The 24,730-nt window shown below is 45.0% G+C and overlaps 1 protein-coding gene across 1 annotated transcript in view; it reads right to left on the reverse strand.

Annotated features, from left to right (window-relative positions):
• The window catches only part of MAN1C1 (mannosidase alpha class 1C member 1), a 151,026-nt gene extending 127,570 nt beyond the window's left edge, over positions 1-23,456 (reverse strand). Inside the window, exon 1 of the mRNA XM_048500196.1 lies at positions 20,886-23,456. Coding sequence (XP_048356153.1) covers positions 20,886-21,407 — 522 coding nt within the window. The 5' untranslated portion in view covers positions 21,408-23,456. The remainder of the gene's footprint in view (positions 1-20,885) is intronic.
• Between the last annotated feature and the right edge of the window lie 1,274 nt (positions 23,457-24,730).

Consider the following 24,730-nt stretch of genomic DNA (forward strand, 5'->3'; position numbering starts at 1 on the left):
ATTGTGCAGAATTTTTTAAAGCATTGGTTGAGCAGCAGTTGTCACCCAGTACAAAGATCTTTACTGTGTGACTGAACAGAAACTGTGTAAAATATTTTAGAACAATACATTTTAAAAGGCATTTGGTTAAATGGACTTTTTGTTAGGAATGTTGAAAAGTAAGTATTTGAGTTATGCATAAGCTCATTTCCTGACATGCTGCCATTAGCTCCACCCCCTGTGGTGGTCATTTTGCCACTGCAGTCACAGCCCTGCATTTTGCCACTGCACTCACAATTCCAAAAATGACCAGAAGCTGGAAAAGGTTGGGGACTCCTGTACCAGGATACTGCAGCTGTCAACAGCCTGGCCTGACTGGACAGGCTCTCTTTTAAAGAACTTGCATTCAATCCATGGGAGAGACTCTGTGGAAACACAGACATAATTTCTGCTGTGTTTTGGAAGTACTCGACACTAATATGTATGAACAGGGAGAAAGGGTGCCACACATTATACCTTTCTTCTCAAATGAGCCAAGAAGAGTACCAGCATGGCAAGCTGAGGTCACTCTACAGAAAGTACTCCTCTATGGATCCAATACTTGGCTTGGACTTCATCATGGTATACCTCCTGGTGAGTGATCTCTTGGTCTGCCACCCACTGTTCTGACCAAGATGTCACTGAGGTCATGACTCTGGCCCCCCTCTTCCTGACTGCAATATCACATACTTCCAAGTCAGTGATTATCATGCCACTGTCCAAGGATTAAAAGTGGGAGGCCAGATCTAGAAAGACTGAAGACTATTGTCTTCAAGTGCAAGGGACTGAAATCAATGTGGGAAATACATGGCGGCCCACAGGTTCACGTTAATAAGTGTACTTTCAGAGGCAAAACCTGCGTTTGCATGTGAGTTAGGTATATATTGGTCCAAACTCAGGCTCCTAGCCAGCCAGATGAACTGTCTTTAGGTCTGAAACTAAACAGTCAGCATGATGTAGTGATCAGAGTATTAGACTAGAATCCGGGAAACCCAGGTTCAAATCCCTGCACTGACATGGAAGTCTTCTGGGTAACCTTGGGCCAGTCACACACTCCCAGTCTAACCTACCTCACAGAGTTGCTGTAAGGATAAAATGGAGAAGTGGATAACAATGTAAGCTGTTTAAACTGGGTAAAAGGCAGGGTATAAATGAAGTAAATAAAATAGGCAAGACTGGAATCCAAGTCTCTGAAGACACTCATAAGCCAAAGAAGCTAGCAACATCAACACAGAAAGAAGAGACCTTCTTTGGAAGATACATAGAGCACTAGCAAAAGAATAAGACATTCTTCGAAGTATCAGTTTATACCAGTAATCAACTATATCAGCATTTCTATCATACTGCATTAGTGTTATTGTAAGCTGATTTGAGTCTACACAGAAGAAGTAAGGGTAAAATAAGAATAGCAAACTTTGGACTAATTGGGGCTATAAAATGAATTCCCACAAGATCAAAAACAGAACCAGGATATCTGAAAAGAGAGTTCAAATGAGAATGACTGGCAGGGTACAGCTATGACAATGGGCGCGGGCAGCTGATTTAGGAAGCAGTTTCCCATTCTGTATACTTATAGCAAAATGAACCCTTCTGCACAATTCACAAAATATGTACTTTTTTTCTGAATGGCAATTATGCACCAGAAGCAAAAACATCACACACAAAGTTATCTTCAAGCATTACGATTAAGAAAAGCCCTTTGCTGCCACAAAGGTATCCTAGCCAATTAATTACCTGTTAAAGAGAAAGCTTCAGGATAATTAGAGTCCACTCCTTATCAGTTTCTGTCAGCATGGCCAATTGGCCATGCTGGTAGGGGCTGATGGGAATTGTAGTTCCTGAACATCTGGAGAGCCGCAGGTTCCCTACCCCTGGGTTAGAGCAACACATTACAAGAAACTCAGAGCCGCCATCACAAATGTCAGTCCCACGTCACGTTTCCCCCCTTCTGTAATTTTAGTCAAACTATCACGACAGTGCATTTCTCTCCTTGCCCCTGCTTCTACATCATCGGCGGCCACTGGAAGGGGTAGGGAAAGTGTCCTGTCTGCTAGCATTCCATTATTTCATTTAGTTAAATCTATTTCACATCAAGATGTACAGGTAACAAGCTGTGACACAGTTACTTTTTTTTAATGGGTTTTAATCATCCTACTGTCTTCACCAGAGGAGCTCAAAGCAGCTTGCAGGCAATTAACACAAAATAATTAAAACTGCTTGCATAAAATAATGAGATATTAAAATAGCAGCATGTAAAAGTGTTGCTACTTAGAGGAAAGTACTGCAAGGATAGCTTACTTAATATAAACTTTTGTCCATTCAACCCCAGCCTGAAGAGGGTTGTATGCGCCTCTAGAGCACAAGCCCTCCATGTTGGCTGCAATGCCCCCACTCCTAGGATATTTAATGAGATTTCTAAGCATCATATACCCATTTCCAGAACATAAACAATATGGGCTCCAACTTTAAGAACACTTTCCTGGAAGTAAGACCTGTCAAATAAATTTGGATGGACTTCTGAGTATACCTGCTTAGGACAGCTTTCACGGTAATCCAACTGAAACTAAGAAGGTCTGGATCTAGGCCTGGAAGCCTTTCATACATCAGATTGAGTTCCATGACAGAATAAGGTGGGCTAGAAATAAAAATCAATAGATTTTTGTGAATTTCAACTTCAGCTTCATTTCAGGGGTGGGGGAGTAAACCAGAGGAGAAGAACACTTCAACAACTTCCTGGTTATTTAGAAGCATTTCAGGCACCATGATAAGGCTGAGGGGGTGGGAGTGTAGGTGAGTCCTTCTTGAAGTAGTGACAAGCTGCACACATAGAACACCTCTGACTCCATTGTCCAGATGACTCAAGGAAACAAGCAAAGGCACAAGCCGATTTTATTTTATTTTCATTTTCCAAAAGTCATCTGGAAAACTGTCCAAATATCCTTTTCCAAATACTCAGTGCAATTTAATGGCTATGTCACCATTCTCCATAACAATGCAGGGTCCTCTCTGAGTTACCAAGTTACTGTGAGTACAACCAACCAACCAACCAACCAACCAACCAACCAACCAACCAACCAACCAACCAACCAACCAACCAACCAACCAACCAACATAATAATAATAATAATAATAATAATAATAATAATAATAATAATAATAGTAATAGTAATAGTAATAGTAATAGTAATAGTAATAATAATAAAAAACCAAGCTGGTTAATGAGTCAACCTAAAGTCCTGGAATCCCAAGACCACACAGGACTTCTGTCTAAAGGTTTTGCCAGTTGTCATGATCTGGCCAGTTCGGACTTGATCCTGCCTTGTCTCTCAGCCGGGACATGGGATCGATTGATCCATCGATCCATATTATTTTGTATAAAATATATATCTTTATTTATAATAATTTATTATGATGTATATAATATATATTTATATAATATCATTTAATTAAATATAATTTTAATTTTACAATGTATTAATTAGAACTTTATTAAAATAATTATTATATTTTATATTATAATAATTTATTTAAATATAACATATTTCATTAAGTAGTAATACTGACTATATTGTAAGTGATAATATTGACTATATTAATATATATTATTATAGTATAATAATAGTCCAGAGCCATGACACCAATGCTCCCAAGATTTCAGTGGAACTCCTGCTGGTCTCAGGGCCCCGGAAGTCACACCCATCATAAAGCCTTCTGGAGCCAGTCATAAGATGATATACTAAACTGTTTCCTCCACCTCCTCCTGCTGTACTGGAAGGATTCCTAAAGCAGCTGAACAACAAGATGAAGAATGGAAGCTATCGTAGCAAGTGAAAATGTGGACCAGAAGGGACACAAGGGGAAAAAGTGCTCATTCACTAATGCAGTTCTTATGGCTGAGCTTCACCGCAGATCATATGGTCCCATTAGGTTTTTCTAGTGGTCTATCTTTCTCCCCGATACCCCTTCTCAGCACTACAAATTATGCTAAGACAACAAGCTGTAAACGATTCCTACTTCATCTGTTACCAGCAAAACTATCAGCTCAGTGAACTGTCATCATGGTTTATGATGACACAAGGAGCAGGAACAGTAAAACTTGATTTTTCCACATCCCTGGTTATTATTTTCCAGAGGTGGCAACCAAGAAAAGGGGAAGAGTCAATCATGCTGATGCACAATTCAAGTGAATCTGATCAGAAAAAATTCACTGGGAACATACAGAATCCCAACTGTGTAATTTTTAGTCACACACAGATGGCAGCTGTCCAATGTTAATCACTAGTATATGGCACTTCTTTAAAAATTAGATTTTCCCTGAAACGATGCACTACTTCAACTATATGACTGCCAGCAAATTCAGGAGATGAATTATCCTGCATGTATTCGAGGGTGTGTGTGTGTTTAAATAGTACCCAGCATACTGCTAAACTGTTTTGGGTCTTTACATCCTACCTTTTGATCTATATATATCCATAAGGTTGGTTCACAATAATTTAATACATAAAGAAATATAAATATAGAATACACACAAAACTGAAACAGCCCCACAGTGCAGAGTGGTAAATTGTAATACTGCTGTCAAAGCTCCGTTCACAACCTGAGTTCAATTTCAATGGAAGTCGGTTTCAGCTCAAGGTTGACTCAGCCTTCCATCCTTCTGAGATTGGTAAAATGAGTACCCAGCTTGCTGCAAGAAAAGTACAGAAGACTGGGGAAGCCAATGCCTCTCACAGGAAGGATGCCTCTCACAGAATTCACCCCGTAACTACAGTCTGCCTAGTAAACACTGTGATGTGATATTACCCCATGGGTCAGTAATGACCTGGTTGCTTGCACAAGGGACCACCTTTACCAACAAAACCAAGCAAGAGCAGCCAGCAAAACACCCAAACAACACAACTTCTGAAATACCATTTAGATTTTAATGAATTAGCACCCAGAGGCTCTCCAGAACACTAACATTTAAATTTGGCATTTAAACACCAAAGAAAACATAGAATTCAAACAGATTTTTCAGAGTGCAAAGTACTTCAAATACTTTATCATGAGTGATCATTACAACAACACTGTAAGGTTTTCATGCTCATATCAGATAAGAAGAGCCCTGCTGGATGAGATAAGAAGTCCATCTCTACTTTGTCTCACATAGTGGCCAACCAGGGAAAATGAGGCATAGAGGCTGAGGCCGTCCCCTGATGTTACCTCCTGGCACTGGGATTCAGAGGTTTACTGCCTCTGAACATCAAGGTTTCCTTTAGTCACCATGGCTAGTAGCCACTGATAGACCTATTCTCCATTAATCTGCCGAATCTGCTTTTAAAGCAGCCTACATCTATTGCCATCACTATATTGTCTGGCAGGAATTTTCACATTTTAATCACTCCTTGCAAAAAGTACCATTTCTTTTGTCCATCCTTAATCTACTGCCCATCAACTTCATTGGATGCCCTTGAATTCTAATATTTTGGAAGAGGGAGAAAAAGTTCTTTGTCAACTTTCTCCATTCTGTGCATAACCTTATAAAACTTGGTCATGCCCCCATTTAGTCATCTCTTTAGCAAAATGAAAAATCCCAGATTCTTCAGTCTTTTCTCATAGGTGATCCAACCCTTTAGGTTGCCCTCTTCGGTATTTCTCTCTTCTGATGGACTGCTAAGACAGACACTAGTTTGCTTTAAGATATTTGTGTAAGCAACCAGACCCTTCCTCCTGCTAAGGGGTGCCCTAAAAACAGACACTGTGCCACACAAAATGGATGCCTCTCACAGAATTTTGGGATCCATCGTGTGTGTCAGGTCTGGGTAGGAAGGTGGCTGGTAGCTGAACTTTTTCCCTAGCCCAAAGGTGTGCCTTGCTGGACAATGGGGCTAGCTAATCTCCACTGTGTCACCCTAAGGTGATATAATTAGTGCTACAGGTAGTCCATTAATTATCCCATCAACACCCATCCCAGTAGTCCAAGGCATTTTCTTGAGTCTTGATGACTCATCAAGCCTCTCTTACATTATTGCTTGAATCCCAGTAAAGCAATAAAGTATTTGTTTGGCTTTCCGGCCAGCTTGGCTTATACTGCCTCAGGATAAGGCAGAATATAAACTATTGGCATTTGCAGAAATAAATATTGGTCCTTTGACCATTCATAGTGTGTGTACGCGTATTCTGTGCACATACTCCAGCTTGCCTGTGGGCTCTTTCCTTAGTTCCTGGGAATGCTGGTCATTTTCCTCACCAGCACTGCTTTCCCTGGATGTCCCTTCAAGACTGGTTAACTATCACCCATCCCTGAAACCCTGTCCAACTTCCACCCTTTCCTCTTAGTCAGCCTTTTTATGCTTTGCGAGTGTGTTCATTGCCTCAAATGTATTCCTTCTTTTCAATAATTATTAAGACACAATTTGTTAATTGTACAACTCTCTGTTCATCTGAGAGTTTTTACCCAGGATTATCCTGGTGTATACATGTTATCCATCTCTGTTACCCCCTCTTGATCTATCTCTGCAGTTAATTCTGCCACTGAAGGTGGAGACTGCCTATCTAAGGTAACATTATGCAGTCCCATGCAGAGTTACTCTAGTTCAGTGGTTCTCAACCTTCCTAATGCTGCGACCCTTTAATACAGTTCCTCATGTTGTCGTGACCCCCAACCCTAGCATTTTTCCATTTTACAGATGGAGAACAATGATGCAGAGAGTCTTAGGCAACCCTTGTGAAAGGGTCATTCAACCCCCAAAGGGGTCCCGACCCCCAGGTTGAGAACCACTGCTCTAGTCTACGCCCATTGAAATCTGTACAGAACTACACTACACTAGTGATGCTAATGCACTGGTTAGAGCTGATTGAAATGGGGGACCTTCCATCTAGACCATAGCTTTTTCTAATAGAATAGTGAGACACACTCAGTGGCTTGGGAGCCACATGTGGCTCTTCTGAGCACTGTTCCCCAATGTGTATCTGTCCCATGTTTCAGGAAAGTGGACAATGCTCTTCCATGGTAGAGTCTGTAGTTGGCAAGTGGTTTTTACCTGGAAACAGCCACTGAAAGAACAGGTAAGCTGCAAGGCTCCCTGAGATACAGGCTTTATGCCAAGGATGGACATAAATGCGGCTTTTTTTGGGTAATTTATGGATTCAGTACCAACATCTCCATTACAGCAGTTCCTGCAAAGAGACGGTGCAGGGAATGTCACCATTTCAGTGCCACACTGAAAACCCTCTTTTTTGTAAAGTTAAGAATTCTCGAGCAAGCAGCTGTCAGACACCATTTATGGATCGCCATAGGTAGTTGTCTAGGCTGATATTGGCCTTCAAGAAAAGTTCTTTCATCTTGAGGTTGAAGGAAACCAACTTTCAGTACAGATATTTCATGCTCCTTCAGTAGCTTCTGCAGCACATTTTAGCAGATGTTTGAGCACAGACAATAATTTAATGGGTTCAAATCTTCACATAGGATGTCAGTTACTGTGAAATAATCACTCCAGGTTAACATAGGCAAGATTAGGCATTTAAAGCAGGAACACCTTCTCCATCCTAGATCAAGAAATAGCATACACAGCCAAAAAAAGTGATCTCAGTGACATGTGTATGACTAGTACTACTTAGCTGATATACTACGATTTGTTGCTTGCACAGACAGTTATAGTTATTGCCAGACAGTCATCTTTGAATCCAAGCTGTGCAAACGAATCCCTAGGAACCTGGGCAAGTCATGTTTACTAGAGCAAGCTAGGAGAAAACCCACTGAAAATCTTACTCTGTGTCCTTCTCTATCTTCTGAAGTTTCATCAGGTATTCCCCACATACTTTCAAATAAAGTATAAGGGCTAGAAAATTGGGGTATTTTTTCTTTTTAAGATGCAAAAGCTAGGTAAACAGATTTTCCTTGGCCTTTAGTGATGCACTGTGTTACATTACTTTCGTCTTCAATCAAAGCAGAGCCTACCTTTGAAAAATTGAAAATAAATGCAAAATGAATTAGCATGTACACACCAGGGTGGAAAACTTCTCACAGGGACAGCTACAGAAAGCCTCGTCACCAATTAAAACTCATGGCTATATGTCATGTAAGAAAGATGTCTACAGGTTTATTTCTTTAAACTTCTACCACACTTCTTGGCAGTGGTGTCAAAACATCCTACTAAAAAGTTGAATTTGAAATATGATACAACCATAAAAAATTAAAACAGGTTATCAAAACACCCCATTTGTTTTAGAATGACCACTAAGTCAAAAGGCAAGAATTTATCCAAAGTTCAAGCAGAACAGTTCTACTTCGGCTTGTCTCCCCCACCCCACCCCACCCCACCCCAAAATGAATCCTGTTTACCAGCCTATGGGAAGGCGAAAACAGGCAGTCAATTGGGCATTCCTGGAAAGAGAGTTGTAAGGAAGGGACAACACAACTAGGAAAGCCCCAAATCTCATCACCACCCCTCCATACCTTAGGCAGGGAAGGAGGGGGTGTATTTAAAAGAAGCCCTTTTTGAAGAATTTCAGTTCACAGGAAAAGAAGATGTAGGGAAAGGGGCTCCTTTAAGGCTGGAAAGTGACAAAGACTGTTTACTTTGGTACAACCACTGTTGAAACTCACCCAAACCCACTGGCGTAGCTCCAACGGGGACATCCGGGGCGGTCCGCCCCGGGCGGGCTCCTGCCAGGTCCGCGATGAGGCGGCAGCGTCGGCTGCTGGCTGCCGGTTATGGCTGGGCTGCTGGGGGCGGATGTGCAGCCCAAGCAGGCCTCCTTGTGGGCGTGCTGAAGGCTGCCTGAGACGCCCGGAGTTTGAGGGGGCGGGCGGAGCTCCAGCAGCTTGAACAAGAGCACCACATGTGGCCTGTGTCTAGCATACGGCTTGAAGAGGAGCAACGGAAAGGCTGCTGTAAAGGGAGGCCTTTCCACTTCTGTGAAGTCCCTAAGCCTGCCTGCCGGAGACCTCCGGAAGACAAACAACAAGGTCAGGTAAGCATGCACGCAGGCACTGAAAGCTGGCAGGCAGCCAGACTGGCCTATGGATTGATCCGGCCAGGCGGGTAGGGCGGCAACGACTACCCGCTGTTTGGGGAGGGTGGGGCGGTGGCCTGAAGGCGACTTTTCCTTCCCTCCTCCTCGGCTGCTCTGGGGGTGTTTGCGCGCTCCGCTGAGTGCCGGCAGGGCCTTTTGCAAGGATTTTTCTCCTGTAAGAGCCTGCAAGAAAGTCTCCAGCTCTCTTACAGGAGAAAAAATCGCTTGCCAAGAAGGCCCTGCCAGCCATGGAGCTGCGCCAAACACCCAGGCAGCGTGGCAACCCAGCCAGATCTTGATCTGAGGGATGAAGGCGAGCGAGCCGCTGTTGGGAGGTGGGGGGTGGCCTGGGTGACTTTCTTCCCTCCCTCGGCTGCTCTGGGGGGTGTTTGAAGCTCCCTGGCGGCAGGGCCTTTTGCAGGATTTTCTCCTGTAAGGCAAGAAAGTCTCCAGCTCTTACAGGAGAAATCCTTGCAGGCTACCAATGAAGGCGCTAAGTGGCAGCACAACTCGGAGTCTTGATGATCCGGTGGGGACGAGGCAGCTGTTTGGGAGGAAAGGTGGTTGGCGTGCTCCCTGGTCGAAGCAGGGCCTTTTGCAAGGTATTTTTCTCCTGTGGGCATGAGCTCATGCAAGAAAGTCTCCAGCTCTCTCTTTACAGGAGAAAAAATCTCTTGCAAAAGGCCCTGCCAGCCAGGGAGCGCCCCAAACACCCCCAGAGCAGCGAGGGCAGCCCCAGCCCAGGTCTTGATCCGGTGGGTGGAGGGGCGGCGAGCCGCATGTTTAGGGAGTGGGTGGGGGGTGACCTGGGCAGACTTTCTTCCTCCCCAGGGCTGCTCTGGGGGGGTGTTTGCGGGCTCCATGGCGGCAGGGCCTTCTGCAAGGATTTTTTTTTCTCCTGTAAAAGAGTCTGCAAGAAAGTCTCCAGCTCTCTTACAGGAGAAAAATCCTTGCAAAAAGCCCTGCCAGCCAGGGAGCGCCCCAAACACCCCCAGAGCAGCCGAGGGCAGCCCCAGCCAGGTCTTGATCCTGTGATCTCAATTTGTGAGTCCTTGATAGATGGACTTGAGTGTGGTGGTCGGGCAGGGCCTTCTGCAAGGATTTTTTTCTCCTGTAAGAGAGTCTGCAAGAAAGTCTCCAGCTCTCTTACAGGAGAAAAATCCTTGCAGAAGGCCCTGCCGGCCATGGAGCGCGCCAAACACCCCCAGAGCAGCCGAGGGCAGCCCCAGCCAGGTCTTGATCCTGTGATCTCAATTTGTGAAGAGAGGTCCTTGATAGATGGACTTGAGTGTGGAGACAGGACCTTGAAAAATGGATTCTAGAGTTTGGTATCAGTATTATGCAGTATGTCGTGAGAGAATCCTCAAGATGGGAACTCTTGGTGTTTTTACTGAAATGTTTATGATTCCAAGAATAGTTCCCACAGTATAAAGACAATAAAGGCATGTGACTGTAACAAATCTATACCATGGAAGACTAATTCCAACGTATTGTGCAGAAATATTTGTATTTTATTTCAAGTTAAGTTATTTTATAAAGAATAATTTATTTTAAGCTATTCCAAGTTTTCTAAGTTACGTTATTTCTAAAGACTGTGAATTCATGTTTATTTATTTATTTTTATTTATTTCTTAAATTTATATACCGCCCGATCCCCGAAGGGCTCCGGGCGGTGAACAACATTATTTGAACATCAACAGGAGCGGTCATACAAATATAAATACATAAGCTCCATCCCATAAAATAGCTTAAAACTCATAAAAACAGCAAATAATCATAATACATAATAACAACAAGAGGCATCCAACCCCAATTTAAAACCTTCCCCCATGAGGGGGGGGCGGTGAGGCCCCTCAATATGAGGGGACCCTGATGTAACTGTCCCAGGCACAGAGCAGTGAGGGGGCACCGTTCAGCAGCTGGACACTCCAAAGGCCCGGTGGAACAACACAGTCTTGCAGGCCCTGCGGAACTCACCCAGGTCCCGCAGGGCCCGGACAGCTGGAGGAAGGGTGTTCCACCAGGCCGGGGCCAGTGCCGTAAACGTCCTGGCCCGCGTGGAGGCCAGCCGCATCATAGAGGGGCCGGGGATCACCAGTAGGTTGGCCTCTGCAGAACGCAGGGGCCGAATTGGGACATATGGGGTGATGCGGTCCCGAAGGTACAAGGGTCCCAGGCCGTGCAAAGCCTTGAAGGTCAAAACCCACACCTTGAAGATGATTCGAAATTCAACCGGAAGCCAATGCAGCTGCCGCAACACAGGCTGGATGTGTTCTCTGAAGGCGCCACCTGTGAGCAGGCGTGCTGCTGCATGTTGGACCAGTTTTAACTTCCGAATCAAACGCAAGGGAAGGCCGGCGTACAGCGAGTTACAATAGTCCAGCCTGGAGGTGACCGTTGCATGGATCACAGTGGCCAGATCCGCCTGGGAGAGGAAGGGAGCCAACCGCCGGGCCTGGCGAAGATGGAAAAATGCAGTCCGGGTTGTGTGGGCCACCTGGGTCTCCATTGAGAGAGACGAATCCAGGTGGACCCCCAGACTGCGAACGGAGGGGGTCGGCGCCAATGAGACCCCCTCCCACACCGGCGGCTGGAAATCCCCGACCTCACCCCTGCGGTCTAGCCAGAGGATCTCCGTCTTCGATGGATTCAGTCGCAGCCTGCTCTGCTGCAACCAACCAGCTACCGCCTCCAAACAATGCTGGAGAGCCGCAGGGGCGGCAACCGCTCCCCCCTCCATCAACAGAATGAGCTGAGTGTCATCAGCATATTGATGACAGATCAGCCCAAAGCTCCGCACCAACTGAGCAAGTGGTCGCATATAGATGTTAAATAACAGCGGGGATAGCAGCGCTCCCTGAGTACTCCGCACTGAAGAGGGCACCTCCGGGAGGCTTCATCCCCGCACCACACTTGCTGATTCCGGTCCCGGAGAAACGAGGCAATCCATTGAAGGACAGTGCCCCGTACCCCGGAAGCGGCCAGGCGGTGGGTCAAAAGGTCGTGATCGACCATATCAAACGCTGCGGTAAGATCTAACAAAACCAGCAGCGCCGATCCGCCTCGGTCAAGTTGCATACGGAGTTAGTAAGTGCCTTACATTGTTATTGTTAAAATTTGCCCCTTTCCCTCCATCCTTTCCTTCCTGGCTCTGTACTGTATTTCTAATGCTGGGGGGCAACTGGGGGTGAAGATATAACACCATGAAACATTTTCATAGCAGTAATAAAACATTTTGAAAGCATTTTGAGAATGTTTTCAACATTTTTTATTTCTGCTGTGTGGCATGGCCCATTGCTGTGTTCTGTTCAGATTTGGGAGTTAGGACATGTTCTATAATGAGATGGTGACTTTGAGATGACCTGGTGCAAAAAATCATTCATTGGTAGTAGTGGTGGAGGGCAGCTGCCCATATTGGGGGGGGGGCGCAAAACTCAGATTTCGTCCCGGGCTACATTTTCCCTAGCTACGCCCCTGCCCAAACCTCATACTCAAGAGACAGAAGTGTTCAAAAATAGTCAAACAACCCCTGCAAGATCAAGGGCTCCCAACTCACAATGCAAGAGAAGGGAACCTTTTACAGCCTTAATCATCTTTGATTGATGAAGTGTAACCATCATTCCAGTATCATATTTTACCCGGAATTCTTTATACTTAAGTATACAGTTATTGGGAAGTAAAGTGACACAGAGTTGATCCCATCAACTCTCAGGATCTAAGGAGGGTTAGTACTTGGGTGAGATGGCTCTGAACAGAAAGCCAGTGGCAAACTACCTTGGCTTCTCAGTTGCCTTGAAAGTTTCTTCCTGTAGTCACCATAAATCACTTGTGGCTTGATAGTATTTACATACGTACAAGGTTGTTCTTTCTGAACATCCATCGGAGGAATAGCAAGTTCTGAATCCCAAATGTACAGTCCCTCTTTACCCTTCCCAAACCTCAAGGGAATACGAACTATATATGACTCACCATAAACATGGGTTCAACATTAAATCTCACACCCCAAGAAAGCAGAGGGCCAATTTCAGCTCCTTGATGACCCTGTGCGTTCACTTCACGGTTTCTATGTGCACATGTAAAGCTGGTATAAGTCCATCAAACGGGATGTGTCAATCAGTCCTTATCCTCATTCAAGGAAAGGCCATTCTGGATTTATTACTCTCCCTCACTATATTCCAATCACTGTATTCCACTGCAAGGATTATTACAAACTGTTATTTGGCATGCCAGTTCATTGCATAAGAACTTCTGAAGAAAAAAAAAACGCTTTCATACTTCTATGACTAGACAAACAACTCACACAGCAGTTCAGTCAGTTGCCCCACCAATACACCTCTGTCTTGCCAATTCCCTGAAATTACATAAAATGCAATAAATTAAAAGGTGCTACTTAACCTAAACATTGACACAGACCATCACTGTTTCCTCCTCTCTTCCGTAAACTTTTCACTAATCTTTGACACATTTCCTTCTTTTCCTCTGTAAAACTGCTGCAAGCCAAACTATCTTTTGGAAACTACACTCTTCCTGTTTTCCACAGATAACTCCCTAGCTTTCTAATTCAGCAGCTGAAAAGACAGGGGGGGAAGTGTATTTGGAGTTATCTGTACTTTATGCAATCTGAAAATAGTAACTTTATGATGAATATCAACAGCACATGTATTTAAGCAGAACTTGAATACGTCAGCTCTAAAACTTGGTTAAGATTTTTTTCCTGCCACACATGTACCTGCTGATATACTCACCGCACTAAAGGGGGCTCTGCTCCCTACATTGCAGTATTCTCAAGTAACCAATCTGAGGAATACTGGTTTTTACAGTAATGATCAGGATTTGGGTTTATATGTTTAGAATGGCTTTCCAGACCTCCCCCCCCCCCTACATTAAATCACAGCTAACTTATGGCAACCCCATTGAGTTTTCACGGTGATTTACCATTGGTTTACCATTGCCTGCCTCTACATCTTGACTCTGTTGTACCTTGGATGCCATCGATGTAAACACTCGCCAGGGCTAACCCTGCTTAGCTTCTGAGATCTGATGTAATCAGACTAGCCTGGGCTATCAAGCTCAGGGCAGACTTACTTACACATTAATATGGGGAACACGGCAGAAGCACTTCTATTTCAACTGGGACAAATTGTGTTAATCCACCATGATTCTTTGCAAGAAAGGCAAACTATAAGTGAAGCAGATAAATATACAAACAGCCTGCCTGCTTTTTATCAGCATGAAAAATGTTTGATATTTTGATATTATTTCTTTTAGCAGTATTTTTATTACAAGGATGTTTACACATTGAAAAAATAAATTTTAAACATCAACATTGCATAGATTGATCTGTCATATTTGCTGGGATACTGCAGATGTATTAAAGAAATCTGCTACTGAGATCAGTCTTGTGTTACATGTGTCACACTAATCCCAATTCAGATGACACACGGGTTCTGTTAAGACACATTTCTCTCCTTTGTATACACCCATTCCAGTCAAAAACACCAAACCGATCATTTGGAACAGAATGAAACCACTTTCCCCCAAAATTTAAGTCAACCAAATACTGCCCAAATGGTTGCATGGTGATGGGCAAAAAAAAAAAAAAAGGCTTTTGATCACGGATAATTTGTTGGCTGAACCCAGGGGTGGGGGCAGGAGATAAAACAAACAGATTTTCAATTGCAACAGACTTCCTTACCACCTAAGATCACTTCTGCTCTATTCACATAATCCATCAAAAATTGTGTGTTTTCTTTTTTCAATATTAAATGCTTGGATGCTCTCCTGTCTCTTTGATAAATTAAGGATTAAGTCTATTTTAAATTCTGGAATCATCTGCAGAGGAAAGCAATGCTAGCTTTTCCAGTGACAGACAAGAATGATTTCATGCAACTTTGAATTAGTTTCATCACACTACTTCTCTGGAACCACTTCTACTTCAGTGAAACACTGAAGCAGACAGAGCTTAGATGCATGGAAATGCAATCCCCAGATCCAGCTTTTTCACACATACAAAATTAATCCACTAGAAAGCTAAACAGAACCATACTCTTCTAAAACCATTGATTTCTATGGAGTTCAAATGGCACTACTCCATTTAGAGGATTGCACTACAAGACCCACAAAAGGAAGAGTGAAAAATCAATTTATTACTGTTACATCAAAACTATACCATAAAAACAGTTTGAGAAGACCCTTGAATGAAAGGTGCTGGGTAAAGGCAGAAGCCAAAAAAAGCTTCCTTTAACTTCTCTAAATCTATTTAAGTAGGGTTGGTTTGGGCGGGGGGGGGGGGTTGTAGTCTTGATTAACCTGCTGTGGGACAAAGTCTCATGTTGCCTGTGGCTGCATGTGAAAAGTTGCCAGAACCAAGTGGAAAATAAAGACACAGTCACAGCTGTCAAGTTGAAGTGCAGCTAACTTGGAGATACTTCATTTCATCCTGTCCAGAGCAATGTCCCGTCCCCCCACCTTTTTCAGCATACTGTAGTCACAGGAAGCATGTAACATAACAAGGACTAAATGGGAAACCTCACTACCCAAAAGAGACCAGGGCATTTGAGGTGTGTGTGTGGGGTGGTGGGAGGGGGAGACTCACAAGCCTCCTACTGCTAACAGCAGGGCAGCCAACAAGCAGAGTCAATCTCAATTATGTTTGGGATCATAAAGCAAGCAAGCACATTTCATCTCGTTGCCTGGCAAAAGCATTGGAATTTTATTGTTATTGCAGCTTTCTGTTTGCAAGACTTGATTTGCTGGGGGGTGGGAGCAGAAATTGTATTAGAATCAACAAGAGTATTTTATTTTTAAAAATATATATTATAAAAAGCTGGGTCATCACCATGGTATTTACAATGCATTTGGCTTACAATTCTTCCCCTCTGTTCAATCTAAAAGTATAGATACCGAAACTGACCCAGAGACATAATACTTCATTAGGTCTATGTGCTCTATGAATCAGCATCTATTGCCATCCTGAGGTTTGTTCTGAGCAGGCTAGTCACTGTGGCAAGAGATCCTATATGCTAGAGCAAATCTGTAGCTCTTTGGTTAAACTAGGTCACCCACTGCTCTGTGACACCAGTGAAGCTGCCAAATAGTTATTTATGCACAAATCATGGGCACTGGGCCAAATTCCATCCTCAATTATATGTGTGAAGCCCTCATGAACATGACCCATTGCTCAGAGTCTCACACACTTGATGGAGCCTTGACAGTTGTTTCACAAAGCATTCTGCCCTCCCTGCCTCTTCAAATGCTCTACAAGGAGAGGCGCTGTTGGGATCCCCCAGAGTTCTTTCCCACTATATAAAAGTTTCCAATAGAACTAGGAATCAGAGACTGTCATAGCCAGAGTGGAGTTAACATAAGCTAAAATGAAGTTTTTCTAAAGGAAACAAGATGGGATTTGCCCCTGTGCATAATTTCTTCCCAGTTACCATATTTGGTGCCAGAAAGAATTTCGTTACAGCTCAATGATGGAAAAACTTTACCTTTCACAAAACATGCAAACTGTATCACTTGCTGAAACTATGTGCTCTACAAGCACTTGGCTGTGATGCTTCTTGCATGCACTTGATCATTTACTATGGATCATCCCCTCATTTGGTGGGCTGTAACTCTAAAATTTGTTTGAACTTCTTATATTACTAACAGTATATCAAAAGGTTTTTTGTTTTACTTTCATACTTAGAAGGTAAGTGGGAGGAAAGGAATTACTAAGAGGAGGCAGGAAAGAAAGAAATAACTAAAGGCAGAGGGGGGAAAGGCGGATATATTTTAAAAACCCAGAAAAATTGAATTGGCTCACATGGGGCTAGTTATAGCCCACAGTAGGTCTCAGCTCTGAAAACTGTGGGAGGCTGATGTAATAACTACATTTCAGGAAATTGATGGACGTTGGGTAACTCTCTGGTCCCTATCAATTCCTGCAGTTTTATCCCAGGTTTGGTTTTCTCCAGTTCTATGGACCAAATCTTCACTATTTCCCATGAGGCATTTCCACACTATTTTCTCTCAGCATCCAACCCAACAGCGGATTTGCTCAGTTTCATTTTTTGTTATTATGCCCTGTTACAGCCAATCAGAATTCTTTCACATTTCATCTGTGTAAAAATGAAGGAGAGAAAAAAGCTGCCGGAGACATGCAAGAGTCTTTGAAGGGCTGAGAGGAAAGACAGCTCCTGAAGAGGAATCCTAATTCAGTATTAAGGAGGGATGTTGGGAAAGTTGTGTGGCTAGCAAAAAGAGGGACAAAGAGAACTAGAGGTACAGAACAGGATTATTTGAAAAGCAAGTGAAATACAGAGGAAGGAAAACCAGGAATTGTTTCACCAAGCTCCCAATATGCTGCAACATCATTAATCAAAGGAAGGAAAAAGGATTGTGTGCGAGGGGGGGGGGAGACAATAAATGTGTATTTTCTTTGAAGGCAAAGCTAAAGATACCAGCGAACCAACACTGCTTGTGGAAATCACAAAAGTCCTTTTTATGATCTCTGATCACACACGGTTTGTAAATCTAAATACGTTGGCAAGAAAGAAGGAGCAACTTCACGGTGGGCAGCCAACAGCCCTGCCATACCCTCTCCCATGAAAAGCAATTACTTATACACAGCATAAGAAAGTGCGAAAGAATAAAACCGAGAAATCTAAAAGGAAGGAAATATTGAGTGCTGACAGGGCCAGGAAGACTACAAAACTGAACAGCAGCACTGAGGGAGCTTCCTGAGGAAAAACAATAAGGGTAGATGAATGAGGCAGAAATCAATACAGCATGAGAGGTGATGAGAGGGGAGAAAGGTAGATGAGCAGCACAGACGCATAGGAAAGAATAAGTGCCTGTTCTCATATTGCATTTCCTTACACACGGCTCCATACTAACATACAATGGCTGTGTGTTCTTTAATGTGTGGGAATAGCCTCTCCGGTATATTATCTATTGCCTGCACCTGTTTCCTCACATACTCACAACCACTAAAAAAAGGCACTGTTTCAAACATTTCCTTGAAATAATATTGTAGAGGAATAGACAATTGGGGTCTGTGTTTGGCCTACTATCTACCCAGCTGTGACTACATCTGTGGAAATATAATGTAAGAATCCACCATAGTGCAGCTTGAGGTGGTAAAATTGGGGTGGGGGGAGAAAATAAGACTAACAAAGGCATGAAAAGGCTGAAGGAAAAATTAAAATGAGTCATTCAAGCTGCAATCTTATGCCAAATTACCTGGGAGCAAATACCTCTGAAATACCTGGGAGCAAATACCTCTGACTTCCAAGCAAACTTGCTAGGATTGGTTAAAAGGAAGCTTGATGAAGCAAACTAGAAAGATGTGGAGAAGTAAATGGAAGGCAAATTAGAAATGACCAAGTGGGAAAGAAATGCAAGTGAAAATAAAGAAAAAGAAAAAAACAGGAATATAGAAAAGGTGAGAAGGTAATCCGCAAAATGATAAGTAACTGAAGCTTGAAATGGCTAATGGGAGGGGTAGGAAGGCATAACCTATGAAAGAGCAGATGGGGTGTTAAAATAAATTAGATGGTAAAGGAAGCGGCTAAATCTTTAAAAAAATGTTTGAGTTATCATTATAACAGGTTAGCAGTACAGTACCAAGTAGAACACCTTCTGTGGGACTGTACAAGTAAAAAAAAACTGTCCACCACAGAAACGCACCACAAGGAGCTGTAATTGTCTCCACCAGTTCAGAAAGGAAGTGAGATGCACTTCAAAGGTTAAGGCTATAAACCAGACACATCCTACATCATTGTATAGCATACACCTGGTAAAAATCATAAGAGTCCTACATGTAACACATGTAAAATTGCTGTTGTTTATAGCCCTTTATGCACATATTTTTGAACAAAGGTATGCTATCTAGTCTACATATGATATTGCAAACACAGAATTAAGTTATAAGCCAAAGTGACCACATTCAGAATTAAATGAGGGGAGGCACAAACAAAAATTTAAGAGTGGTAGCCGTATTATTTTGCTGCAACAAAACACATACAAATAAAAAGTGTGAGCCCACTTTATCAGAGGCATGCAGTTATCTATACCCTGGAGAGAGAAAAGGGAAAATGAAAATGTAAACAATGGAGAGAAAAAGTTGCAAAATGTAAGATGTATGTACAGATCTGTGACATTTCCACACAAAGCTCAATTGTGTGTTGCTCTGATCTACTGAGAAGCAACAGACTATGCCATTTGCATTTCATTGCCTTTCGACCTCCGCTGCTTCTTAAACTTTTTCTCTGTGCCAATATATAATCTGCCAACTGAGGCCACACTTCATGCTGCTAACAAAGGAGGCTGTAGCCCTCCACAGCTTCTGTCACAACAAATGCCAATCTTTAAGGCGCCATAAGTCTCTCTGTTCTTTGGGCATGAAGGATGAAGCACTCTGAATAAAAGCCTGGCTTCAGTTTGCCAAAGTCTGGCCATGGAATGAGCAGGTTGTATATGAAGAAGCGCAACTCTGCTCTTTCCTTACAAATCTATGAGTACAGATATGCTGGAGCAGGGCTAAACATTTTGTAGGTGAGGAAGAAAAGTCAGCCAGCCTTCACAGGGAAAGTTGGTGGGCAGGTCCTAGAGAGCCACCGGTAGCTGGGAAAAAAACAAACTAAGGACCAGAGCAGTGCTCAACTTAGATTCAGCTTGAGTTCTCCTGCTTTGCAAACAGAGTAGAGAATAAAGTTTTCATCTTAAAAACAATAATGATGAATGGGTCCACTTATGATTTTTCGCTAAGGGTTGTAAAAAACAACATGTGTTAACAGTGCAATCCTACGGAAGGCTGCTCCAGTCTAAGACCACTAAAATCAAGGGGCTTTGACTGGAGTAACTGTGCATACAATTGTCCTGCCAAACTAGAATGTATCTGGCAAAGTTGTTATTGTGGTCTAGGTCTGAGCCAAGCAGGTCCTGCAGCAGCCCAGGGCCTCCAGCGTGGCTTGCCCCAGAGCTCTTTTACCGCCTGAGCTTTCTCTAGATCCAGCATCTCCTTTCATTGCCTCCCCAGAGTTGAATTTTAGATTGTAACCTCCTCAGGGCAGGGATCAGAATTATTCTGGTGACTAAAGCTGCCACACATTAACAGGAAACTGATTTTGCCAAAGAAACTGCTAATACTACACTACTAATAATAATGCTAGAAATGATAATGCTATCTAATTATCTCCCCACTTTCACCTCCTTCTGCAGCCTGTTGTTGCCTGAGATCAGAGGACTCTCAGGAACAGCCCAAGTTGGAAAGTGGAGGCTTGTAATGGGGATGGATGGGGCTGAGCAGAAATCAATGCTTTTCCCCTTCCACAGGCAGAATTTCCATCAGTTAGGTATACTACCCCAATACCTGCCCTAACAAAAGTAACCAGAACCACCCCAAAATTAACACCACCCGAATCATTAGCAATGATGCCATTATGGATAATACCCAACCACTTAGCAAGTTTAATGCTAATACTACCCCAATACTAATATCGCCACACTGTCACATATATAATAACACAAATATTGCCTCAACAATAGTAGCAGCCCAATACTACCCGTAACTATACCTCAGTGCCATAATTAACGCTAATAGGAACGGTAATATTCCACTAACACCCTCCAAACTCCGCAACAGAAATAATACTACTCCTAACACACTAGTACTACCCCCAACACAATCAACACCAACGCTACTTGTAATCATACCTACCCCTGCCTGCCCAACACGATGAAAGCTAACACTGCCCATAGTAATACCCCGCGCTACCTCCCCACTTCAAATCCACACCACCCATGGGAATGAGTCAGATCTGAGGAGGGGGCGGGAGGAAAGGCGGGGAAGGGTCGCGCGGCGGTGGCCCCCTCCCCTCGCTCACCTCCTTGATCTTCAGCCTCCTGAAGCGGAGCGCGGGGTCTTCGGTGCCGCTTCTCCCTCTCCTCCTGCCCAGCACCGGGTGGCGGAGCCTCTGCAGAAAGGCTGGGTGGTCGAAGCGGAACGGGGCCCGGGTCTGCCGTAGAAGAGGGTCGGCGGCGGCGGCAGGGTCGGTCCCCGCACCGGGCGGCCCGTGGGGGCGGCGTTGGTGGCGCTCTCGCTTGGGGGCTGCCACGGCTGGCGGGAGTCTGGGGTCCCTGAGGAGCGGCGAAGGCGGGCTGGGGGCTGCTGCATGGCGGCCGGGGTCGGAGCCCGGTGGCGGCGGCGGCAGGGAGCTGCGGGTCAGGTCCGGGTCTGCTCCGCGGCGGGGCAAGAAGAGGCGCCTGAAGCGGGACGAGTCGGGCAGGAGGAAGAGGGCTCCGAAGCACAGCGTGAGCAGGCCCGAGAGGAAGAGGAGCACCACGAACTTGTGCGGCAGCCGCAGCCCCGACGGCGGCCAGCCCGGCAGCTTCCGCAGCAGCAGCATGAGAGCGCCGCAAGGCCGCCGGCCGGACCCCGGGGGGAAGGCTCCGCCGCTCGAGCCGTCGCCGCTGCCGCCGGACCCACCCGGCGAGGGGATGCAAACCCGGGCGACGAGGCGATGATCCCTGGTAGCTGCACTGAATCACACGAGGCGAAAGGCGGGCACGGGCTCCGGAAAATGGGGGTGGCGGTGACTTTCTTGAAAAGTAAAATTATTACAAGTGTCGAAATCCCGTAAGTAATTCCAAGGAGAGAAGAAAGGGGCAGGTTTTGGCTTTTTAGAGTTGAAAAACGTCGAGGGGGAGTTGCTTAGTTCTTTTGGGGAGATCAGGATTTGGGAGAAGAGAGCGGGGGAAAAAAGAAAACCAACTGTATGCACCCCTTGATTCCCCTGCCGCTTTTAGCGATCCTGGGCCAAGCAGATGACACGTGTCTCTGGGACTGCACAGCAGAAAGACCAATAGAGACGGAGGAACAAACAGACCAACCCCGAGTCTGCCGCGGCTGGGCTTTTTCGCCCCGGTGCTCCCTGCTCCTTTCCCCGAAGTGCCAGCCAGCCTGTCTGTCGAGCAGAAGCTGCCCGGGTTGCTCCTCCTTGGACTGGCCACGAAGTTGAGGAGTTGTTGGGCGAGATGCTCCGCGACAAAATGCAAGACCGCCTCTTCCTTCCTGCATACACACCCGTTTGCAAAGAGGAGTTTCCCTTTTCTAGCTACTACCTCCTGGGGTCCTGAGATAACAGACGGGAGGCAGCAGCCAGACAGAAAGGGGCCCGGGTCTTCTTTTGTGGGTTTTGTTTTGTTTTAAACCTCGTCCACGCCTTATTCCCTTCCTTTCTGCAGCTGCTAGCAGGCGCAAGGGGTGCTGTTTTCAGGCTGGTTCAGGAGCTGCTCCGGCTGGGTTGATGGGTTCATGATGCAGCATTTCTGCAGGCAGAGAGAGGGGATCCGAGCTGCTGGCTCCACGCGAGGTACTGTTGCATGCAGCTCTGCGCGGCGGGTCCCACCACCGCCAACCTCTCTCCAGGGCCCATCCGCTTCAGTCCGGGCTTTCTCTTCCCGGACCGTTCATCAGCTCGCGTCTTCGGCCAGCCGCATCCTCGAGGATTCTCAGATCGGGCTCTTCTGGCAATAATCGGTCGGCTGTTCAGAGGAAAGCCGGGCATTCACCTCCTCCTCCTCCTCTCCCCGACTTCCCAAGAAGGGGAGGATCCACACAGCTAGAGGAGGGATTGGAGGGAACAGAGAGACACACAGGCGCGCACTCACACACTGTGACAAAGCTGTATCGCGGAGAGCCCTTTCAAGGTAAGTCTCCCCAGAAATTGCCTCTATGCTATTAAAAGTGGCGAATAAATCATCCAATGCAGAGTGGCTTTTCGTTTGTTTTAAACCGTCAGGCGATCAGCTTTCTTCATTTTTACGGCCATCTGGTCAATTTCATCCGGACTTTCTGGACTCCTCCTTCTCTCCAGAAAAGAAACGATTCGCAACTCCACCCCCCATCATTGAGTAGAAACGAGAGGCTTCTTGGGGGGGGGGGGGGGATCTCTAGCGAAGGTTTAAGGATAATCGGGATTTCATACTTATCCCTTAGCAGGGCACCCAAAAACAATGCATCACATTCTTTAGTTTAGGCGGCCAGTTCTGGGCTTCCAATCTTTCTTTGCTCTCCGCTTCTCTGCCTGTTTCTGGTGTCTCCGGCAGTGCAGCCTGCCTTCTGGTTCCCGCTATTGTCTGGTGGACGGGAAAAGCAAAGGATGGTTTTTGTTTTTTACGCCCTGCCGCGCTGTTTTCCGCCGGTGGATCTCATTAAATAAGGAGGAGGAAAGGGCTACTGCGAGAAAAACTCGCCAAGGGTAGTGGCCCTCTTCAGACCATCTCTTGCGGCTCTTCCAGCAGTTAAAGACTGGCCGCCACCTAAGCGCACCGGGATCATCAAATGCAGGTACCACCATCCACGAGCACGCTCTTAGGAGGGCGAGCAGCTGCTGCCAGGTTGCATCTGTCCTGGCACGGCCCCCCTGCACAGCTCACCTCTTGCTGCGACAGCGGTAGCGAAGCCTCCAGCTTCCAACAGCTCCACCCCCTCCAGCAAAACCACGCCCCCAAGCAGGGAGACAGAACCTCGCTCGTGCATCAGTCCCCTCTAGGCCACGCCTCCTTTCCGTGTGGAATGCTCAGCGTAGGAGGAGTAAAATGCGCGCGCAACCGCTTTCTAAGTTAGCGCGCGATTCTCCCCCTCTCACGTTTTCGCTTCTGTTATTGGCCCGGCATCAGTAGGTTTCATGAGATTCATTGGAGTTCTAGGGCTGTCGCTCAAGGACGAATCTCCCTCCTCTCGTATATGTTTATATGAGCGCGTTTTCCAATCACTGGTTACTGGTTGTCAAACATCTCTGCTCTGATTGGTTGGAGATGCCTGAGCTCCTAAGGGGGCGAGGCGCTGGCAACCCCAACGAAGGCGGTGGTGGTCTGGTCGGGATCGTCTGGAAGAGATAGACACGTGCAGCTTGGGTACATCCGTGCATGAAATCATAGAGTTGGAAGAGACCCCCAAGGGCCATCAAGTCCAACCCCCTGCAATGCAGGAACACACAATCAAAGCACTCCTGAAAGATGGCCATGAAGCCTCTCTATAAAAACTTCCAAAGAAGGAGACTCCACCAGTTTCCGAGGTAGTACGTTTCACTGTCGAACAGCCCTTACTGTCAGGAGATTTTTTCCTGATGTTTAGGTGGAATCTCTTTTCCTTCACCTTGAACCCATTACTCCTGGTCCAGTCCAGCTTGTCAATATCCTTCTTGAATTATGGTGCCTTGAATTGTGGTGCATCTTAGATAAATGCATGCATCATTTTTCTCACCATTAGCCTCTGGTTTAGAACAAGGGATTATATATAAAAGCAATCAAATTACTTTTAGTTTGTAGTAACAAAATTATGTATTAACATTTTCTCATGAAAGTCACATTCCAACAGTTCAGCAGCCCCACGTGACGAGTGGGCAGGAAAATGAACAAAAGCGTTTTATAATGAATCACTGTATATGAAATGCATACAAGAAAATAATATTTATGGGGCTAAAGGGCTTCTTAAAGATTCCTTACAGAAAGGGAAATTACAAAGGAGAACAGTTTGCAGATTTATACCAATGCATTAAAATAATCATATCAGGTACTCCTATGTACATTATGAGTTATTTATTTTTGTGAGTCCTCATGGAGACCACTTTCAACTAAAGGACTCACAACAACCAGTATTTGGGCTATGGAAACTGTATGTATTATTTATCCACATCAGTTCATCAGTTATCAGTAATGTAGAGTT

This window comes from Sphaerodactylus townsendi, linkage group LG06 (assembly GCF_021028975.2).
Source record: "Sphaerodactylus townsendi isolate TG3544 linkage group LG06, MPM_Stown_v2.3, whole genome shotgun sequence".
In the NCBI taxonomy this organism is placed as follows: domain Eukaryota; kingdom Metazoa; phylum Chordata; class Lepidosauria; order Squamata; family Sphaerodactylidae; genus Sphaerodactylus; species Sphaerodactylus townsendi.